We start from the raw sequence: 16,560 nt of genomic DNA, 5'->3' as shown, positions 1-16,560 counted from the left end.
GGGTCGAGGAATCTCTTTACCGTGATGCTGCTCGACAGCAGGTGGCTCCCCATAATATCACCAGGAATTGCTGCAATCAGGTATAACAATTGTAAACATGGTAAAGGTGCAAGGGCTTCAATATTTCTGCTGAATAAGGCTAAACAATGTACATACTGTATTCAACTTAATAAGCGCCCATGGCTCTCTCAAAATTAGAAATAGGGGGCTCTTATTAGAATATTATTTTGGTGAAAAAAACAGAGTTGAAAGATATATTTCGTGGTTTATGCTGACAGGCTGAAATGTTTATGTACGACATAACACATGAGTGCGTATTGTACATGAATAAATAAGTCTTGAGAACATAGATCAATCTGAAGGGGTGCTAATTGGGATTGTTCACTAGCCAATATATGTGAGTATGGTTTTTAGCAATATTCCAGCAATATCACGACAGGGGACACCAGAAATGGGCTTCACACATTGTACCCATGTCGGGAATCAAACCCGGGTCTTAGGCGTGACGAGCGAACACACACTTAACCACAAGGCTACCCGACCGCCCCTGTCTTATAATATGGGAGTTCTTTATGTTCATCTTAGAGCTACGGTTGCCTTGTGGAACAGGGCCCAGCCCATTAAGAATTCTACAAACCAGAGATTAATGTTATCTTCTAACATTGTCTATGCAGAAACACATTCGCCGTACACACCTCGAGGCCTCTCTGCCGGATTGCGATGAACTCCCTATCAAAGTTGCCAAACACTTTCTACGGCAGCAGTGGAAGGTCTATGTTGGACTGACGTAGTTGAGACTCCTCAACATGCTCATGATTATCAAAATCACTGTAGCGTTTTATCACTTGCCAGGAGTTCTCTTTCAGTGGCCCTCTTTGAACTCGGAGAATGTACTCCTGGAAAACAACATAATAAGTCCCAAGCTATTTCGATCAATTGAACATTTGTTGAAAACTGACATATGACATGACATTTCTGTGGTATTAGCTAAACCCTAAGCATGCTGAGTGGGCCCCATCCTTAAATGGGCCTCAGCCAATGACAGAAGGGGAGATAACTCTCACGAGTATGCTGCTGGCTGCAAGCACATGCCACAGCTACACTTATAGTGATTAAACACAGTTAACAAAAGAAGACATCTTTGTCATATCGCCACAATTTCCAATACAACAGAATTACACATCATAATCATAACATGCACATAAGGTAAACCAGAAGAATTATTTACACTACAGGTCAAAAGGTTAAAATTTATCATGTTCCCTGCAGAAAGGTGAGCTAAATCAAAATTTGGCGTGAATATGAACTTCCCAAATAAATCCGCCATTTTGGTCAATGGCGACATTTAAAACATTAAGTTAATCAGAATCCGGCGGCACTCAATAGGTCATTTCTTGTTTTCGTTTTGAAGGGGAGGTGTCATTTAGCCCAAAACGAAACAAGACAGACTGAACTACGATATACTTCTGCGACATACATTTATGTCATCGTCAGCTGTTTTTTAATGATAATTTGAAATGGATCCATACCAAACTTATAAAGAAACATAATTGAATGGATTAAAACCATTGACTACTGTTTCAAACTATTACCTTTTCACGACAATGAATAGTCACGTGTCCAAACAACCCCGGATTCGCACACGTGTTTGGGGTTTTTTACAGTTCATGGTTTTCGCACATGATTTGACATAACAGCATAGATCTACTATTGTTTTGAAGAATAATTATTCGAATATTTAGATAATACAAATGACAACTATTTATTGAGCTTTATTCTTATATGATGTCTTTTATAACAGTTTTATCATGAACATTGACTCGAGACGTATTTAATAGTGTCCATGTAATGATTCAACAGTGAGCAATAATTATATAGATCTAAGTATATAGATAAAGTATATATTCAGACCCATAGGAACAAGGGGAGGTGGGGCTACACTGTGTAAGATTACACTGCCATAAAACTGAACTGGAATATTTGAATGACATGTTACATTATAATTAGGAGAAAGGGGGTCAAAATGTATGTTTAGTATTAAATTTTAAAGCTGTAAAATGACCATATGCATTTCTAAGTGCAAATAAAAGTAAACATTTTTTAATGGTTTAGAACAGCCCCCCTCCCGAGTATATATTTTTATTGCATTTTGAATATTAAACCAATACAGCCAAGTCAATATTTGTCAAATCTAACTCATGGGTGAAAAATGTGGCCTTTAGTGTTGAGTGATTTATAGTGTGATGAAAATATTAGATTCAAAAGAAGACTTGTTCAGGATATTGGCACAGTATTACAAAGATAATAAACCTTTATAGGTATTTTCAACATTTGGAACTTCCTTTTCATACAATGTTCTTTACAAAACAAAGTTTAGAAGTTCAAGTGCTTGAACTCCATCCTTGTAGCTTTTGTGTCATATAGTTGTTTTGAAGTTTCTCCATATGAGATTGTAGTTTTGCTTAAGATAATCTACCAAATCTAACCAACAAGTACCACTTAGAGATACATAGTTCATGGCTTAAATTCCTTATCATGACTCCGTCATGAGTTTTCATTCCACTTGTCCTACCCCGACATCGTAACTTCTCCTATTGCTGACAGTGCACTTTGCCGACTGTGTTATTCAAACAGCATCATGGTTCAGGGCGCACAATAGCAAATCCCTGCATCCCTTACAACAAAAAGGAATAATTTTATACTTATAGTTTATTGTATATATGTATGTATATATATCAACATTGATCATAAATATTTGACACATATCACAATGTAAAATCTCATGGTTGACAGTTGATCAGAATGACAAGATCAACATTTCTCACATTGTAATGTTATTACATATTTAAATACATACTTGATAATGAAAAACATTTGACAATTTTAAATCCTTACAATGAAAATATTAAATGCATTATGAACAGTGAAGAGTATTTTACATTGTAAAACTCTTGAAATACTTAATTATCACTGACACTGATAAACACTGTTTGCAGACATTGATCACGATCTTAGTCTCCCTCCACTCTGTTAACTCAACACACTGTGGGTTAGCCATCATAAGACTACATAACCATTCATTTACATTTTCGGGGGCGGTCAGGTAGCCTAGTGGTTAAAGCGTTCGCTCGTCACGCCGAAGACCCGGGTTCTATTCCCGACATGGGTACAGTGTGTGAAGCCCATTTCTGGTGCCCCTCGCCATGATATTGCTGGAATATTGCTAAAAGCAGCGTAAAACTATAGGGATTCACTCATTTACATTTTCAACTTTTGTTTTTGATCTACAAAGGGTTAATTACTTATGTAAACACATAGAGTTCCCCTTTCATCTACAGGGTGTTGAGGGAAAATATATAAACAACAACATGTTTCAAAGCAACTCACAGATTTGTCAATATCCAGAGAGTAAAGTTATAAAAAACTTAGTTTATTAATAGTCTAGTCCACAATTGTTGAAAGGGATGCATTTTTCATAGTGTAGACAAAGTGCACTAAAAACCAGCTTTACTGTAGGCGATCAGCACAATAGGTGAATAGAGACTGAACCCCAACGTTATTGCTTTCATGGATTCAAGTAAATTATAATAACTGCATGGAAGAATAGAAAGGTTTATCATGGTTATCATGATTCATTTCAGATATGAAATATATGGCAATGAAAAGAATGTGTCACACTTTCAAGAATAAGGGACATTTGAAAAATAATATTTGAAATAAAAAAAATTAAAAATTAAAAAAGTCAGTAAAAATTCATATGGCTCAGAGCTTTAAAGTAATTGGATATAAATCTGACAGTTATTTCATTTAGACTGACTTTTGAACTCTACATCGGTAAAGGAATAATGTCTTAAGTAGATTACGTCTATGAGGTCATGTTATCTCTGCTGTGGCCTTGACATTAGGTCGGGAAGGTGTAACTTGTTTATCACGGCCGGAGCATTGCGGGACTCTCTCTGCCAGTCACTAACGGTACTTGTCATCTGATCAAAGGCACAATAGGCTTACATATAGCCAAATGCTTCCAATGAATTTTGACAGAGTGTTAATTTGAACTGATATTCATGTCAAAACAGTATGTACCCAGTGCAGTAATTTATCTGGGGCACAGGTGGCCCAGTCATCTAAAGGTGGCATAATTCACTGTTCAGAGTTGCTTCCCTTAGGATGCCAGAAACCTATGATCATAAGTTTGAATCCCATATTTAACCATGATTATGTTTGCAGGTTTGTCAGCACCTAACCCATACTCAAAGGTTTTACCAACATGGTAAACGTCTAAGACTAGCATGCCTTCAGGCGTTCTTCTCACATCAAACTGACACACATGATGTAACTGAGATAATGTTCATTCATTTGAAGAATTGCAGGGCTGTGTCAGCAATGTGTCTGTCCTGTTACATATTTATATGTCATATCTATCTGTATATTATGCTGTGTTGATGACTGAAATGTTTTCCTGTTTGTTTATTTGTTCATTTGTTGTTTGAACACAACACTCAGCAATATTTTATCTGTATTTCGTCTGTAAATAACAAAGCCTGGACCAATGGTTGATAGTATGAGCAACAATCCACACCGGTTGCATACAATGACATGCAAACACCCATGTCATAACCAAGTCACAACAAGCAATCCTACCAAACGATTGAGGCCAGTAAGGCAAGGACCATTTGATATTCTTGGTGGGGGTCTGGGATTGTTGCGAAAAAAATAAATTGTCTCTGAAAATTGTTGAAAAATGTAATTATGCTACAGGCTGTTTAAATAAAAAAGAAATTGCCTGCTACAAAATATTACATTGTTGCAAGGTGTTTTTCTTTAAAATATTCATGCTCATAGTTATAAAATATCTAGCCGTAGCTGAAAGTATCTAATCTCTATATTTCTACAAGATCTCCTCCCCCAAAATATCAAATGACTGGTCCCTAACATACCATTCTGCCTACAGACCTGTGAAGATTCGGGGTAGAATTGGTCTTCAGCAACCCATGCTTGCCGTAAAGGCGACTATGCTTGTCATAAGAGGTGACTAATGGGATTGGGTGGTCAGGCTCGCTGACTTGCTTGATGCATGTCATCGATCCCAATTGTGTGGATTGATGCTCATGATGTCTGGTCCAGACTCGATTATTTACAGACCGCCATCATATAGCTGGAATATTGCTGAGTGTGGCGCAAAACAACAAACCACCAACAACAAAGCCTACAGTCCCAATTTGCCTACAGTACTGAAACATGATACAGTCTGATGCTGTAATAGGAATGCATGATTGAGCATGACTGAGTGTGTATTATCCATACAGGATGATCTTGCCCCTGCTGATCTGACCACGTAGACACAATGGGAAGTACATGCACAAGATTATTGAAAGAAAAATGCAACACATTACGATATATGTCCTTGTTTTACTTTTTAGCAGCAATAAATTAAACATTATAATATTAATAGCATTTTTAATGTTACAGTACTTTAATACTTATGTGAAGTTTCAGACTATGTCAATTAAAGAAAAACTACCGTCATTTCTGGTTGATATTGAGAAGGACTTGGATCGTACAGTGAAATTCTGGCTGGAAAACTCCCACGATGAGGAATTTGGGTTTGTATATCCGACTTATTTCTGCATCATTGTTGTGATGAAGAATAACTGTTTAAAAATAATGTGGAAGTTACCTTTAAGCCTGAAACACGTACATTATTACCTTGGACCAGTTAGGCTTAAAAAAATACAAGAAGTGGTTCTCAGGCAATGGCTTTTGAAAATATAGTGCAGGCGGGAGGTATTTGACTTCTGTTGAACTTCTGTTGAACTTGGAATATTTGAGGATTTTTTATATTTTTTTAAAAATGGAAATAAAAATGAACTTAAATTAAAAGTAAGCAACCAGACTTCCCTCAAACTTTTGGGAAATATAGTGCAGGCGGGAGGTGATCAAATTAGTATGTAACAAAAAAGCTGTGTAAGGATATAAACAATTGTGTACAATCAACCTGGGAAAGGGTCTCCCTACATAAATGTATTCAGTATTTGACTACTGTTGAACTTGGAATATTTGAGGATTTTTTATATTTTTTTAAAAATGGAAATAAAAATGAACGTAAATTAAAAGTAAGCAACCAGACTTCCCTCAAACTTTTGGAAACGGTGGGGTAGGCTAGTGGTTAAAGTGTTGTCTCGTCAAACCTTAGACCCAAGACTGAAGTACTGCGAACATTAATTAGCCTTACTCAGTCACTTACCCATTTAGGCTTCCCTTGATTGTGTGCACCATGTGACTGTGCAGCTTCAAGATGGTTGTCCTGGTACATGAGATTGTCATTTCAAGAGGATCAGGATTTCAGAAATATTATGTCACCTACCTCAAATTGTAAGTAGCCTAAACTTGAAAAAAGGGCAACTAAGTTTTATTGTGTCCATGAATTGATAAGTTCTTCTTTCAGAGGGTTCTTCATCTGCCTTGGTCCGGATGGCCGTGTGTTTGATGAAACCAAGTACACGTGGCTGGAGTGTCGACAGGTAATTCCAAGTGTGCCACTTAATATTAATACTTTACATGATATAGTGTGAATACAGTTATCATTTTGAATATTTTGTTTCGTGTTAGGTGTAAAGTTGTAGTTATAGGTTTTATGTACGTTTAGGGGGATTGTATTACCTAGTAACGTTTTAAAAACTCACAATCAGTTATTGTCTACCAGGGCCTCATCTTTCACAAATCAGGGCTATGGATTCATAAAATGCTGCATAGACACAGGGGCACAAGTGCATAAAATCAAGGCATATGATTGAACTATTGTTAAAATCGGCATTAAACCTACATTTGGCTATATCTGAAATTGAATGTGTTGTGTGCTTTTTGTAGTAATTAAGTATGTGACATGATATGGTAACTTTGATTATCTTCCCCATAAATCACCTTATAATCATCCCATATTACATTCTAGTGCCTCGTTCTGATTGTCGAGTACACAATTGATGAGGATGATGAACACTTGCTTCTCATGAACACCTTGTCAGCCTATTCCGGTATTTGCTCCAGTCGGTGTGTCATGAGTTGCATCCCTTTGCACCATTTGAACTGTGACGCAATTAAGTGCCAGGACTGTTTATTGGGGCAAACAGTATTCTTAATCAAAGCCAGATCTTGATACTCTCAGATATGGCTACAATACTGCCAAAACAGTTAAACTGTGCCTTGATACATTGGGTTAATGCATGTTCAGGTATGGATGTACGCTCGGCTCTACAATGAAGTAGAGAAGTACAAGAGACCTGAGATTCTACAAGCTGCAGTGAAAGGTAATTATTCAGTGACTCTCTGGTAAAGTTACTGTGGGTTCACAGACCGCATATATATATATATGTATGTGTGTATATGTATGCTTATCCTCTGTTAAAATGCCTATATATAAAATGTCAGAATAACCAGTCTCGATTATCTGCCCAAACAGATGCCATTTGGTTGTAAAAAGGCAACATACAGTCAAACCTTTTATCGTATTCGACGTAATAAGCGCCCAGGGTGCTCTCAAAATTAGAAATAGGGGGCTCTTATTACAATATTATTTTGGTGAAAAAACAGAGATTGTAAATTTCGTGGTTTATGCTGACAGCCTGAAATGTTTATAGACGACAGATATATTTTTCCAGAATTTAATTGCCCATAATTAAGGATGCACATTAGACGCGAGTGCGTATTATACACAAATAAGTAAGTCTTGTGTACATTGATCAATCGGAAGGGGTGCTAATTATATAGATTTACATATATAGATCGATATAGTTTTATTATAAATTATTATTTTTTTATTGTTTCAAATGTTTTCAATTTATTATTTTATTTTTTATTATTTATTTTATTTTAAAAAATCTGTTTTTATTTTTATTTTTTTTAAATTATAATTTTGCAATGACTATGCATGTATTTTAATGTGTCTCATAAGCCTGTGCAAGTGACACAAAAATAAACATCTCTCTCTCTCTTGTAACGATTGTATAGGTCTCTGTAAAGTGGCGATTTCATTGAATGATAATCCAATTTATGCTGTCAGGATATTGTTCTATTGAAATAAAAAAGGATGAAAATCATCTTTGAGATAAGTTTATGTCCAAGTTCATCCTCAATGTCTCCATCCAGGGGCAGACTTCTTGCAGCAACATGTGAAGAACCCCGACACCATGAAGTGCTGCCTCAGTCTGACCAGAGATGGTCAGCCAATCAAAATACAGCGTACTATCTTCTCTGAGTGTTTCTATCTGATGGCAATGTCTGAACTGGCCCGAGCTACTGGGGAGGCCAAATATAGGGTGAGTAAGAATATTGTGGTGAGGTGAAATGGGGTTTAGTGTCACGTTAAAGATTATTGCACTGATGTATATTGAGTTTTATTAGTGTTATGTAAGATCTCTGTGTGCATACTAACCGTGAGTGTGTCTTAGCCCTATGTTGGTAGCTTGACAGTAGAAAGCTACCTTAGTGGCAGTGGGCAAGTTGACTTGATGACAAGCATATCAGGCTGGGCTGGGTGTCAGGATGCAGGGTTTCAATAGGCAGGGCAGCAAGGGGCCAATGTGGCAAGGATACAGGGTTTCAATAGGCAGGACGGCAGGGGGCAATGTGGCAAGGATGCAGGGTTTCAATAGGAAGGAAGGCCTGTGGGCAATGTGGCAAGGATGCAGGGTTTCAATGGGCAGGACGGCAAGGGGGCAATGTGGCAAGGATGCAAGGTTTCAGTAGGCAGGAAGGCAAGGGGGCAATGTGGCAAGGATGCAGGGTTTCAATAGGCAGGAAGGCAAGGGGGCAATGTCGCAAGGATGCAGGGTTTCAATAGGCAGGAAGGCAGGGGGCAATGTGGCAAGGATGCAGGGTTTCAATAGGCAGGAAGGCCAGTGGGCAATGTGGCAAGGATGCAGGGTTTCAATAGGCAGGAAGGCAGGGGGCAATGTGGCTAGGATGCAGGGTTTCAATAGGCAGGAAGGCCAGTGAGCAATATGGCAAGGATGCAGGGTTTCAATAGGCAGGAAGGCAGGGGGCCAATGTGGCAAGGATGCAGGGTTTCAATAGGCAGGAAGGCAGGGGGCAATGTGGCAAGGATGCAGGGTTTCAATAGGCAGGAAGGCCAGTGGGCAATGTGGCAAGGATGCAGGGTTTCAATAGGCAGGAAGGCAGGGGGCAATGTGGCTAGGATGCAGGGTTTCAATAGGCAGGAAGGCCAGTGGGCAATATGGCAAGGATGCAGGGTTTCAATAGGCAGGAAGGCAAGGGGGCCAATGTGGCAAGGATGCAGGGTTTCAATGGGCAGGACGGCAAGGGGGCAATGTGGCAAGGATGCAAGGTTTCAGTAGGCAGGAAGGCAAGGGGGCAATGTGGCAAGGATGCAGGGTTTCAATGGGCAAGAAGGCAAGGGGGCAATGTGGCAAGGATGCAGGGTTTCAATAGGCAGGAAGGCAAGGAGGCAATGTGGCAAGGATACAGGGTTTCAATAGGCAGGAAGGCAGGGGGCAATGTGGCAAGGATGCAGGGTTTCAATAGGCAGGAAGGCCAGTGGGCAATGTGGCAAGGATGCAGGGTTTCAATAGGCAGGAAGGCAGGGGGCAATGTGGCTAGGATGCAGGGTTTCAATAGGCAGGAAGGCCAGTGGGCAATATGGCAAGGATGCAGGGTTTCAATAGGCAGGAAGGCAGGGGGCCAATGTGGCAAGGATGCAGGGTTTCAATAGGCAGGAAGGGGGGCAATGTGGTGAGGATGCAGGGTTTCAATAGGCAGGAAGGCAGGGGGCAATGTGGCAAGGATGCAGGGTTTCAATAGGCAGGAAGGCAGGGGGCAATGTGGCAAGGGTGCAGGGTTTCAATGGGCAGGAAGGCAAGGGGGCAATGTGGCAAGGATGCAGGGTTTCAATAGGCAGGACGGCAAGGGGGCAATGTGGCAAGGATACAGGGTTTCAATGGGCAGAAGGCAAGGGGGCAAGGGGGCAAGGATGCAGGATTTCAATGGGCAGAAGGCAAGGGGGCAATGTGGCAAGGGTGCAGGGTTTCAAGGTGTCATGGTGGCAAGGCAAGGGGCAAGTGAACATGGCAACATATATAGAACACCTAATGAAGAATAGACAAAAAATCTTAACAGTAAGTGGCTTATTATATATTTTTGTTTCCCATCTTCTAAATAATCAGGTCTGGACAAGACAATTCAGTGATTGACATCAGGATCCACCAATTGGGAAAGGATGAAATGAAATAAACCAAGTCAGAGAGCCTGACCACCCGATCCCGTTAGTTGCCTCTTACGACAAGCATAGTTACAAGCATGGGTTGCTAAAGACCTACTCTTCCCCAGATCTTCACGAGTTCAACAACATCTGTAAAACATGAAATTAAAGTCTGACCTAGTCTTGTATTGCAGGAGGAAGCCATGGCCATGATGGACAAGATCTTGTTCTGGGTCCAGAAGGATGACTCACAGCTCGGGAGGATCCAGTTGCCTGGCAACAAACCATACAGTAGTCTTGCCAATCCCATGATGCTCTTATGCCTCATTGACCAGATGGAGACAATGGACCCGACCCTCGCTGACACATACAAGGATAGCGCCTCCTGGTGTCTCGGGGAGGTCAACAAACACATACAGGTGAACCAAACATCAGTTATGCAGGACTGACATGCCAAAAACTGAAGTTTGTTGTATTAGTTGACCATTCAACATTTTCTATTTTATCGACATTTTTGGTCACATATATATTTTTCATTTTTAGTTCTGATGAAACTGTTTCTTTAGCTACTAGCATGTATCTGTCAGATGTCTGTTTATTCTGTGTTCCGTGAATGATACCGGGATACATTAAACAATGAGTGAGTGAGTTGGGTTTAATGCTTTTCAGTTAGGTCACAGCGTGTCACCTTGATGTGGAAGGAAAGCCCGAGGTGATGCAGGTCTAAGATGTTTACAATTTTGGTGAAACCCATGGGCGGCCCGGGATTCGAACCCATGATCATAGGTTTCTGGCACACATAAATGACACAACTCTTCACCATGAATTGTGGAACCTTAGACAACTGAGCCATTCATGCGCCCATCTATAAAGGAGGCTTATTTAGAATGTAGATAAGCGAGGTAACTGGATAGTGAGGGCCATCTTTGTTCTGACTGCCTTGTTTTGAATAGAGCCATCTGGCAGTCTTTTCCTTGATCCGTGGTGACCCTGGTTGGAATAGGTCCCCAGCATTCTATTGCTTGTAAGAAGACTAAATTGGATCCTGTGGTCAGTATCAGTGACTTAGTTGATTGTGTGTCATTGTATGTTGCACTCAGCAATATTCCAGCTATATGATGGCAGTCTGTAAATACTCGATTCTGGACCAGACAATCCAGTGATTGACATCATGAGCATCGATCCATGCAATTGGGATAAGATGATATGCATCAACCAAGTCAGCGAGCCTGACCACCCGATTCAATAAGTCGCCTCTTACGACAATCTTAGTCACCTCTTATGGCAAGCATGAGTTGCTGAAGACCTATTTTACCCTGGATCTTCACAGGTCTTGTGTATCATTGTAATACTAATTGTAATTTGTCAGCCTAATAGTGTGTGAGCCCAATCTGTGTTTCAGAGAGAGGGCAGCGTTATCCTGGAGAATGTGTCTGTCAGTGGAGAGGAGCTGGCAGGCAGCAATGGCCGACTCATGGTGCCAGGTATGTAGTGAATGGCCACTGAGATCTCCAGCAGCCTAGCTATACTAGTCGACCAAATGGTCAGGCTTGGAGAGTTGGTGTGCCAATGTATCCCATCTTCCCGAGGCAAGGGAGTAAAAGTTAAATTTCGACCCTTGCCGAACTAGGCTGGAATTCCGCAGTTACATTTTGGCTAGACTAACGAGTCTATGCATAGTCCAATCAAAGTTCATCCGGTTCATAAACAACATGGATTTCAACATGCAGATTTCCGTTGACTGCAGGATTTGCAAAGCATGTGTACTGTCAACTTCTCATGTTTTTAATTAAGGTGCTCAAGTGATTTGATGCACTTCGCCAGGTGAGACCCGTTTCATTTCTACATAGTTCTGGATTATCAATCAGTTTGTCTTGACAGGGCACAGCCATTTTGTTTGACGCAAATGCAGGTGATATGAGAGATGGAATCTGATTGGTCAATAGCAGGGACATAGAAGGGACATAACTCTTAATAGCAACTGGTGGTGCTATGATCCTGCCCAGAAATTCTAGCGTATTTCTGCAAGGGTGGAAACTGGACTTTTGTTGTCAGTTAACACCCTTACCTCGTGAAGATGAGGTGCCCTAACAGCATGGATCGTTGATCTTAACACCAGTCACTGGTTGGTCTGGCCCAGACTAGATTATGTTCAGGCTGCTATCATATAGCTGGAATATTGCTGACTGTGGCATATAACAACATTCACTCACCCACTCTCTCTGATAGACCCATGGAGATGCGGGGTAGAATAGTTCTTCAGCAACCCATGCCTGCCTTAAAAGGTGACTACGCTTGTCATAAGAGGCGACCAGTGGGATCAGGTGGTCAGGCTCGCTGACTTGGTTGATGCATGTCATCGATTCCAACTGCGTGGATCGATGCTCGTGATATGAATCACTGGATGGTCTGGTCCAGACTTGATTATTTACAGACTGCCGTCATATAGCTGGAATATTGCTGAGTGCGGCGTTAAACAACAAACAACCAACCAACTCTCTATGATCCAGGTCATGCAATAGAAGCTGGTTGGTTCCTCCTTCAACGGGCACTGAAATCAGGGGATACAACTCTCCAGAAAACAGCCATTGACAAGTTTATCGTCAACCCGTTCCAGACAGGCTGGGATGAGTTGTACGGAGGGCTGTTCTACTTCCTTGACGTTGATGGCCTGTCTCCTACCCAGCTGGAGTGGGACATGAAGCTATGGTGGCCTCACAATGAGGCTATGATAGCCTTCCTGATGGCATACAAGGCTACAAGGGATGAGGAACATCTGCACAAGTTTGATAGAGTCTTCAAGTACAGTTACTCACACGTAAGTCCAGGACCCACTTAGCGCTAAGATGATTGTAACTCCCATACTTTAACATAGGCTTACATTAGTCTTATCGCTGAGATTGCATTGTGCAAGTGGGCCCTGGGCCTACCTGCTAAACGATCTTAGTGCTAAACCCCATACTTTAACATTGTGCTTAGATTGCTTTGTGGATGTGACCCCTGGGGCCCACTTGGCAGCAGGGGATCTTTTCATAACTGACATGCAGTACTCACATATAAGTCCTGGGCCACTTCGCTAAGCAATTTTAGAGCTGTGACTAACAAGGCCCCATACTTTAACATAGCACCGATTGCTTTGTGGAATGGCCCTGGGCTCTAATTTGGATAGTTGCCAGTACAGCTATTCAAATGTAATGTCCATTCTGTTCATGTGATCTTATTTGGATAGTCGTCCATTACAGCTATTCAAACGTAATGTCAATTCTGTTCATGGGATCTAATTTGGATAGTCGTCCATTACAGCTATTTAAATGCAATGTTCATTCTGTTCATGTGATCTAATTTGGATAGTCGTCCATTACAGCTATTCAAACGTAATGTCAATTCTGTTCATGTGATCTAATTTGGATAGTCGTCCAGTACAGCTATTCTAAAGTAATGTCCATTCTGTTCATGTGATCTAATTTGGATAGTCTTCCAGTACAGTTATTCAAACATAATGTCCATTCTGTTTAAGTGATCTAATTTGGATAGTCGTCCTGTACAGGTATTCAAACATAATGTCCATTCTATTCATGTGATCAAACCTGAATAGTCGTCCATTACAGCTATTCAAACGAAATGTCCATTCTGTTTAAGTGATCTAATTTGGATAGTCATCTAGTAGTTATTCAAACGTAATGTCCATTCTGTTCAAGTGATCTCATTTGGATAGTCGTCCTACAGTTATTCAAACATAATGTCCGTTCTGTTTAAGTGATCTAATTTGGATAGTCGTCTAGTAGTTATTCAAACGTAATGTCCATTCTGTTCAAGTGATCTAAATTGGATAGTCTTCCAAGTAAGTCGACTCACATGTACCGGGGGCGGTCGGGTAGCCTAGTGGTTAAAGCATTCGCTCGTCACTGCGAAGACCTGGGTTCAATTCCCGACATGGGTACAATGTGTGAAGCCCATTTCTTGTGTCCCCCACCGTGATATTGCTGGAATGTTGCTAAAAGCGGCGTAAAACCATACTCTCTCACATGTACCAGGGGTAAGTGCTGGGACCACTGTGCAAGAGTTTTGTAGATTGTCAGCAAGGGGCTGTCGTTGAACGAGGTTGGATTCCCCACATGGGTACTGGCGAGTCCACTCCTGGTTTCCCCACTGGGATAAGGCTGCAACACTGCTAAAACCTGCATGAAACCTGTGTCACTCATTGTTTAATAGTCTCCCTTGTGAAATGCGGGTTAGAATTGGTCTCCATCAACCCATATTAGAGGCATCTAACGGGATCAGGTGGTCAGGCTCGCTGACTGTGTTGATGCATGTCATTGTGTCCCAAATGCATAGACTGATGCTCATGTCACTCACTGGATTGTCTGGTCCAGACTCAATTTTTTACAGACATCATGTCATGTAGCTGGAATATGGCTGAGTACAGCGTTAAACAAGGACCAAACAATAAAGAGGCAGTCCTTCGTCCTGTTTCCGCTTTTTGATTGAATCTGCCAGGAAAGGTCCTGTGAATCACTTTGCCTCAGAGTTGGAGTTTACCGAGTTTTTTTTAGCAGTATTCCAGCATTGTCATGGCGGGGGACACCAGTAATGGACTTCACACATTGAACCCATGTGGGGAATCGAAACAGATCTTCGGTGTGATGTGCGAACACTTATACCACCTGGCTACCCCACCGCCCTACTTTGCTTTAATCGCTTTATGGCTGAAGTAATGCCGATGCGACGTTAAATTTTACCTCACTCACTCACTCTGCTTTAGATGATGTCTGAATCCTCTAAAAGTGTAAGCCAATACTTGCAACCCAGTTTTCTTGTGATTAGTTTTAAATACCATTTTTACTTTTCATAATCGCTTTATGGCTGAAGTAATGCCGATGCGACGTTAAATTTTACCTCACTCACTCACAATGCTTTGGATGGTGTCTGAATCCTCTAAAAGTGTAAGGCAATACATGCAACCCAGTTTTCTTGTGATTAGTTTTAAATACCATTTTTACCTTTCATAATCGCTTTATGGCTGGAGTAATGCCGATGCGACGTTAAATTGTACCTCACTCACTCACTTTGCTTTAGATGATGTCTGAATCCTCTAAAAGTGTAAGGCAATACTTGCAACCCAGTTTTCTTGTGATTAGTTTTAAATACCATTTTTACTTTTCATAATTGCTTTATGGCTGGAGTAATGCCGATGTGACGTTAAATTTTACCTCACTCACTCACTTTGCTTTAGATGATGTCTGAATCCTCTAAAAGTGTAAGGCAATACTTGCAACCCAGTTTTCTTGTGATTAGTTTTAAATACCATTTTTACTTTTCATATTGATTGTATTTGGATATGTATTTCGAAGTGACATCCTAAGCTTTTACTTCCAGTTTCCCTTTCAGAGAAGCAACCCGTCATTGATATTTAGACACGACATTGTTGAATATCTGATTTCAGTTTGTTGATCATGGGTACGGAGACTGGTTCGGCTACCTTGACAGAAGAGGGGAAGTAAAGCAAAACTTCAAAGGAGGACCATGGAAGGGTAAGTTTGTGAAGCCCATTTCTGGTGTCCCCCGCCGTGATATTGCCGGAATATTGCTAAAAGCGGCGTAAAAACAAAACTCACCCACTTGTTTGTTTGTAATGATAGTGTGCAGTGTTTAACTAAACCTTTCACCAAAAACATTGTTCCTCCAGTTTGTAAAGGATGAAATGAGTGAGTGATGTAATCACTGTTTCAGTTTTATCATGGCGTCAGTTTAATTAGGGAGAAAAGTCTGAAGTGATGTAGGTGTTAGACGTTTACCACTTTGGAAAAAAAACCTACTGTCATGGGTATGGTTCTCACAACTACAAAACATAATCAGAGCTGACCGGGATTCGACCCCATGATTATATGTTGCGTGCCGAAGTGACGCAAATCTGCAACGCGAATTGCAGCGCCTAACATTGGGCCACCTGTGCCCAGCGGATGAATGGCGGGTGGTCGTCTGTTTTCAGGGTTCTTCCACGTCCCCCGATGTCAGCTAATGTGCATGCAGCTGTTGAAGGACATCATCGCCTCAGAGATGTAGCGCTGCACAGGTACGAGCAACAGTGCCTGAAGCCTGGACACCAGCACTGCTTTCTGGAATCTTTCATAGACATTTATGTGTGCAGTATGTATTGTGATGGGTAACAATATATGAAATATAACACTTTTGGTGTTTTCGCTTGTAATTTAGTATTGTGAAAAAGGAATATGCATTTGATTTTAGTAAGGTCCATTTAGATGATTAGAGCTTCATATTGAAGACAACAAATTGGTTGGTTTGTTGTTTAACGCCGCACTCAGCAATATTCCAGCTATAAGACGGCGGTC

At 40.8% G+C, this 16,560-nt stretch overlaps 1 protein-coding gene across 1 annotated transcript; it reads left to right on the top strand.

The window, feature by feature from the left end:
* Window positions 1–3,900: 3,900 nt before the first annotated feature.
* LOC139445982 (N-acylglucosamine 2-epimerase-like) lies at window positions 3,901–16,332 on the top strand. Its single transcript, XM_071227235.1, has 10 exons — window positions 3,901–3,972; window positions 5,497–5,603; window positions 6,446–6,521; window positions 7,229–7,304; window positions 8,143–8,312; window positions 10,405–10,629; window positions 11,613–11,694; window positions 12,721–13,028; window positions 15,654–15,741; window positions 16,200–16,332. Exons 2-10 carry the CDS (start codon window positions 5,500–5,502, stop codon window positions 16,271–16,273), a joined length of 1,203 nt encoding a protein of 400 aa, XP_071083336.1. The 5' UTR covers window positions 3,901–3,972; window positions 5,497–5,499; the 3' UTR covers window positions 16,274–16,332.
* Window positions 16,333–16,560: the final 228 nt, after the last annotated feature.

The sequence above is a fragment of the Haliotis cracherodii genome, unplaced genomic scaffold, assembly GCF_022045235.1.
Source record: "Haliotis cracherodii isolate W230 unplaced genomic scaffold, xgHalCrac1.p SCAF_6, whole genome shotgun sequence".
NCBI classification, from domain to species: domain Eukaryota; kingdom Metazoa; phylum Mollusca; class Gastropoda; order Lepetellida; family Haliotidae; genus Haliotis; species Haliotis cracherodii.
The sequence above is the reverse complement of the archived record's forward strand: the minus strand, read 5'-3'. Positions and strand labels throughout refer to the sequence as shown.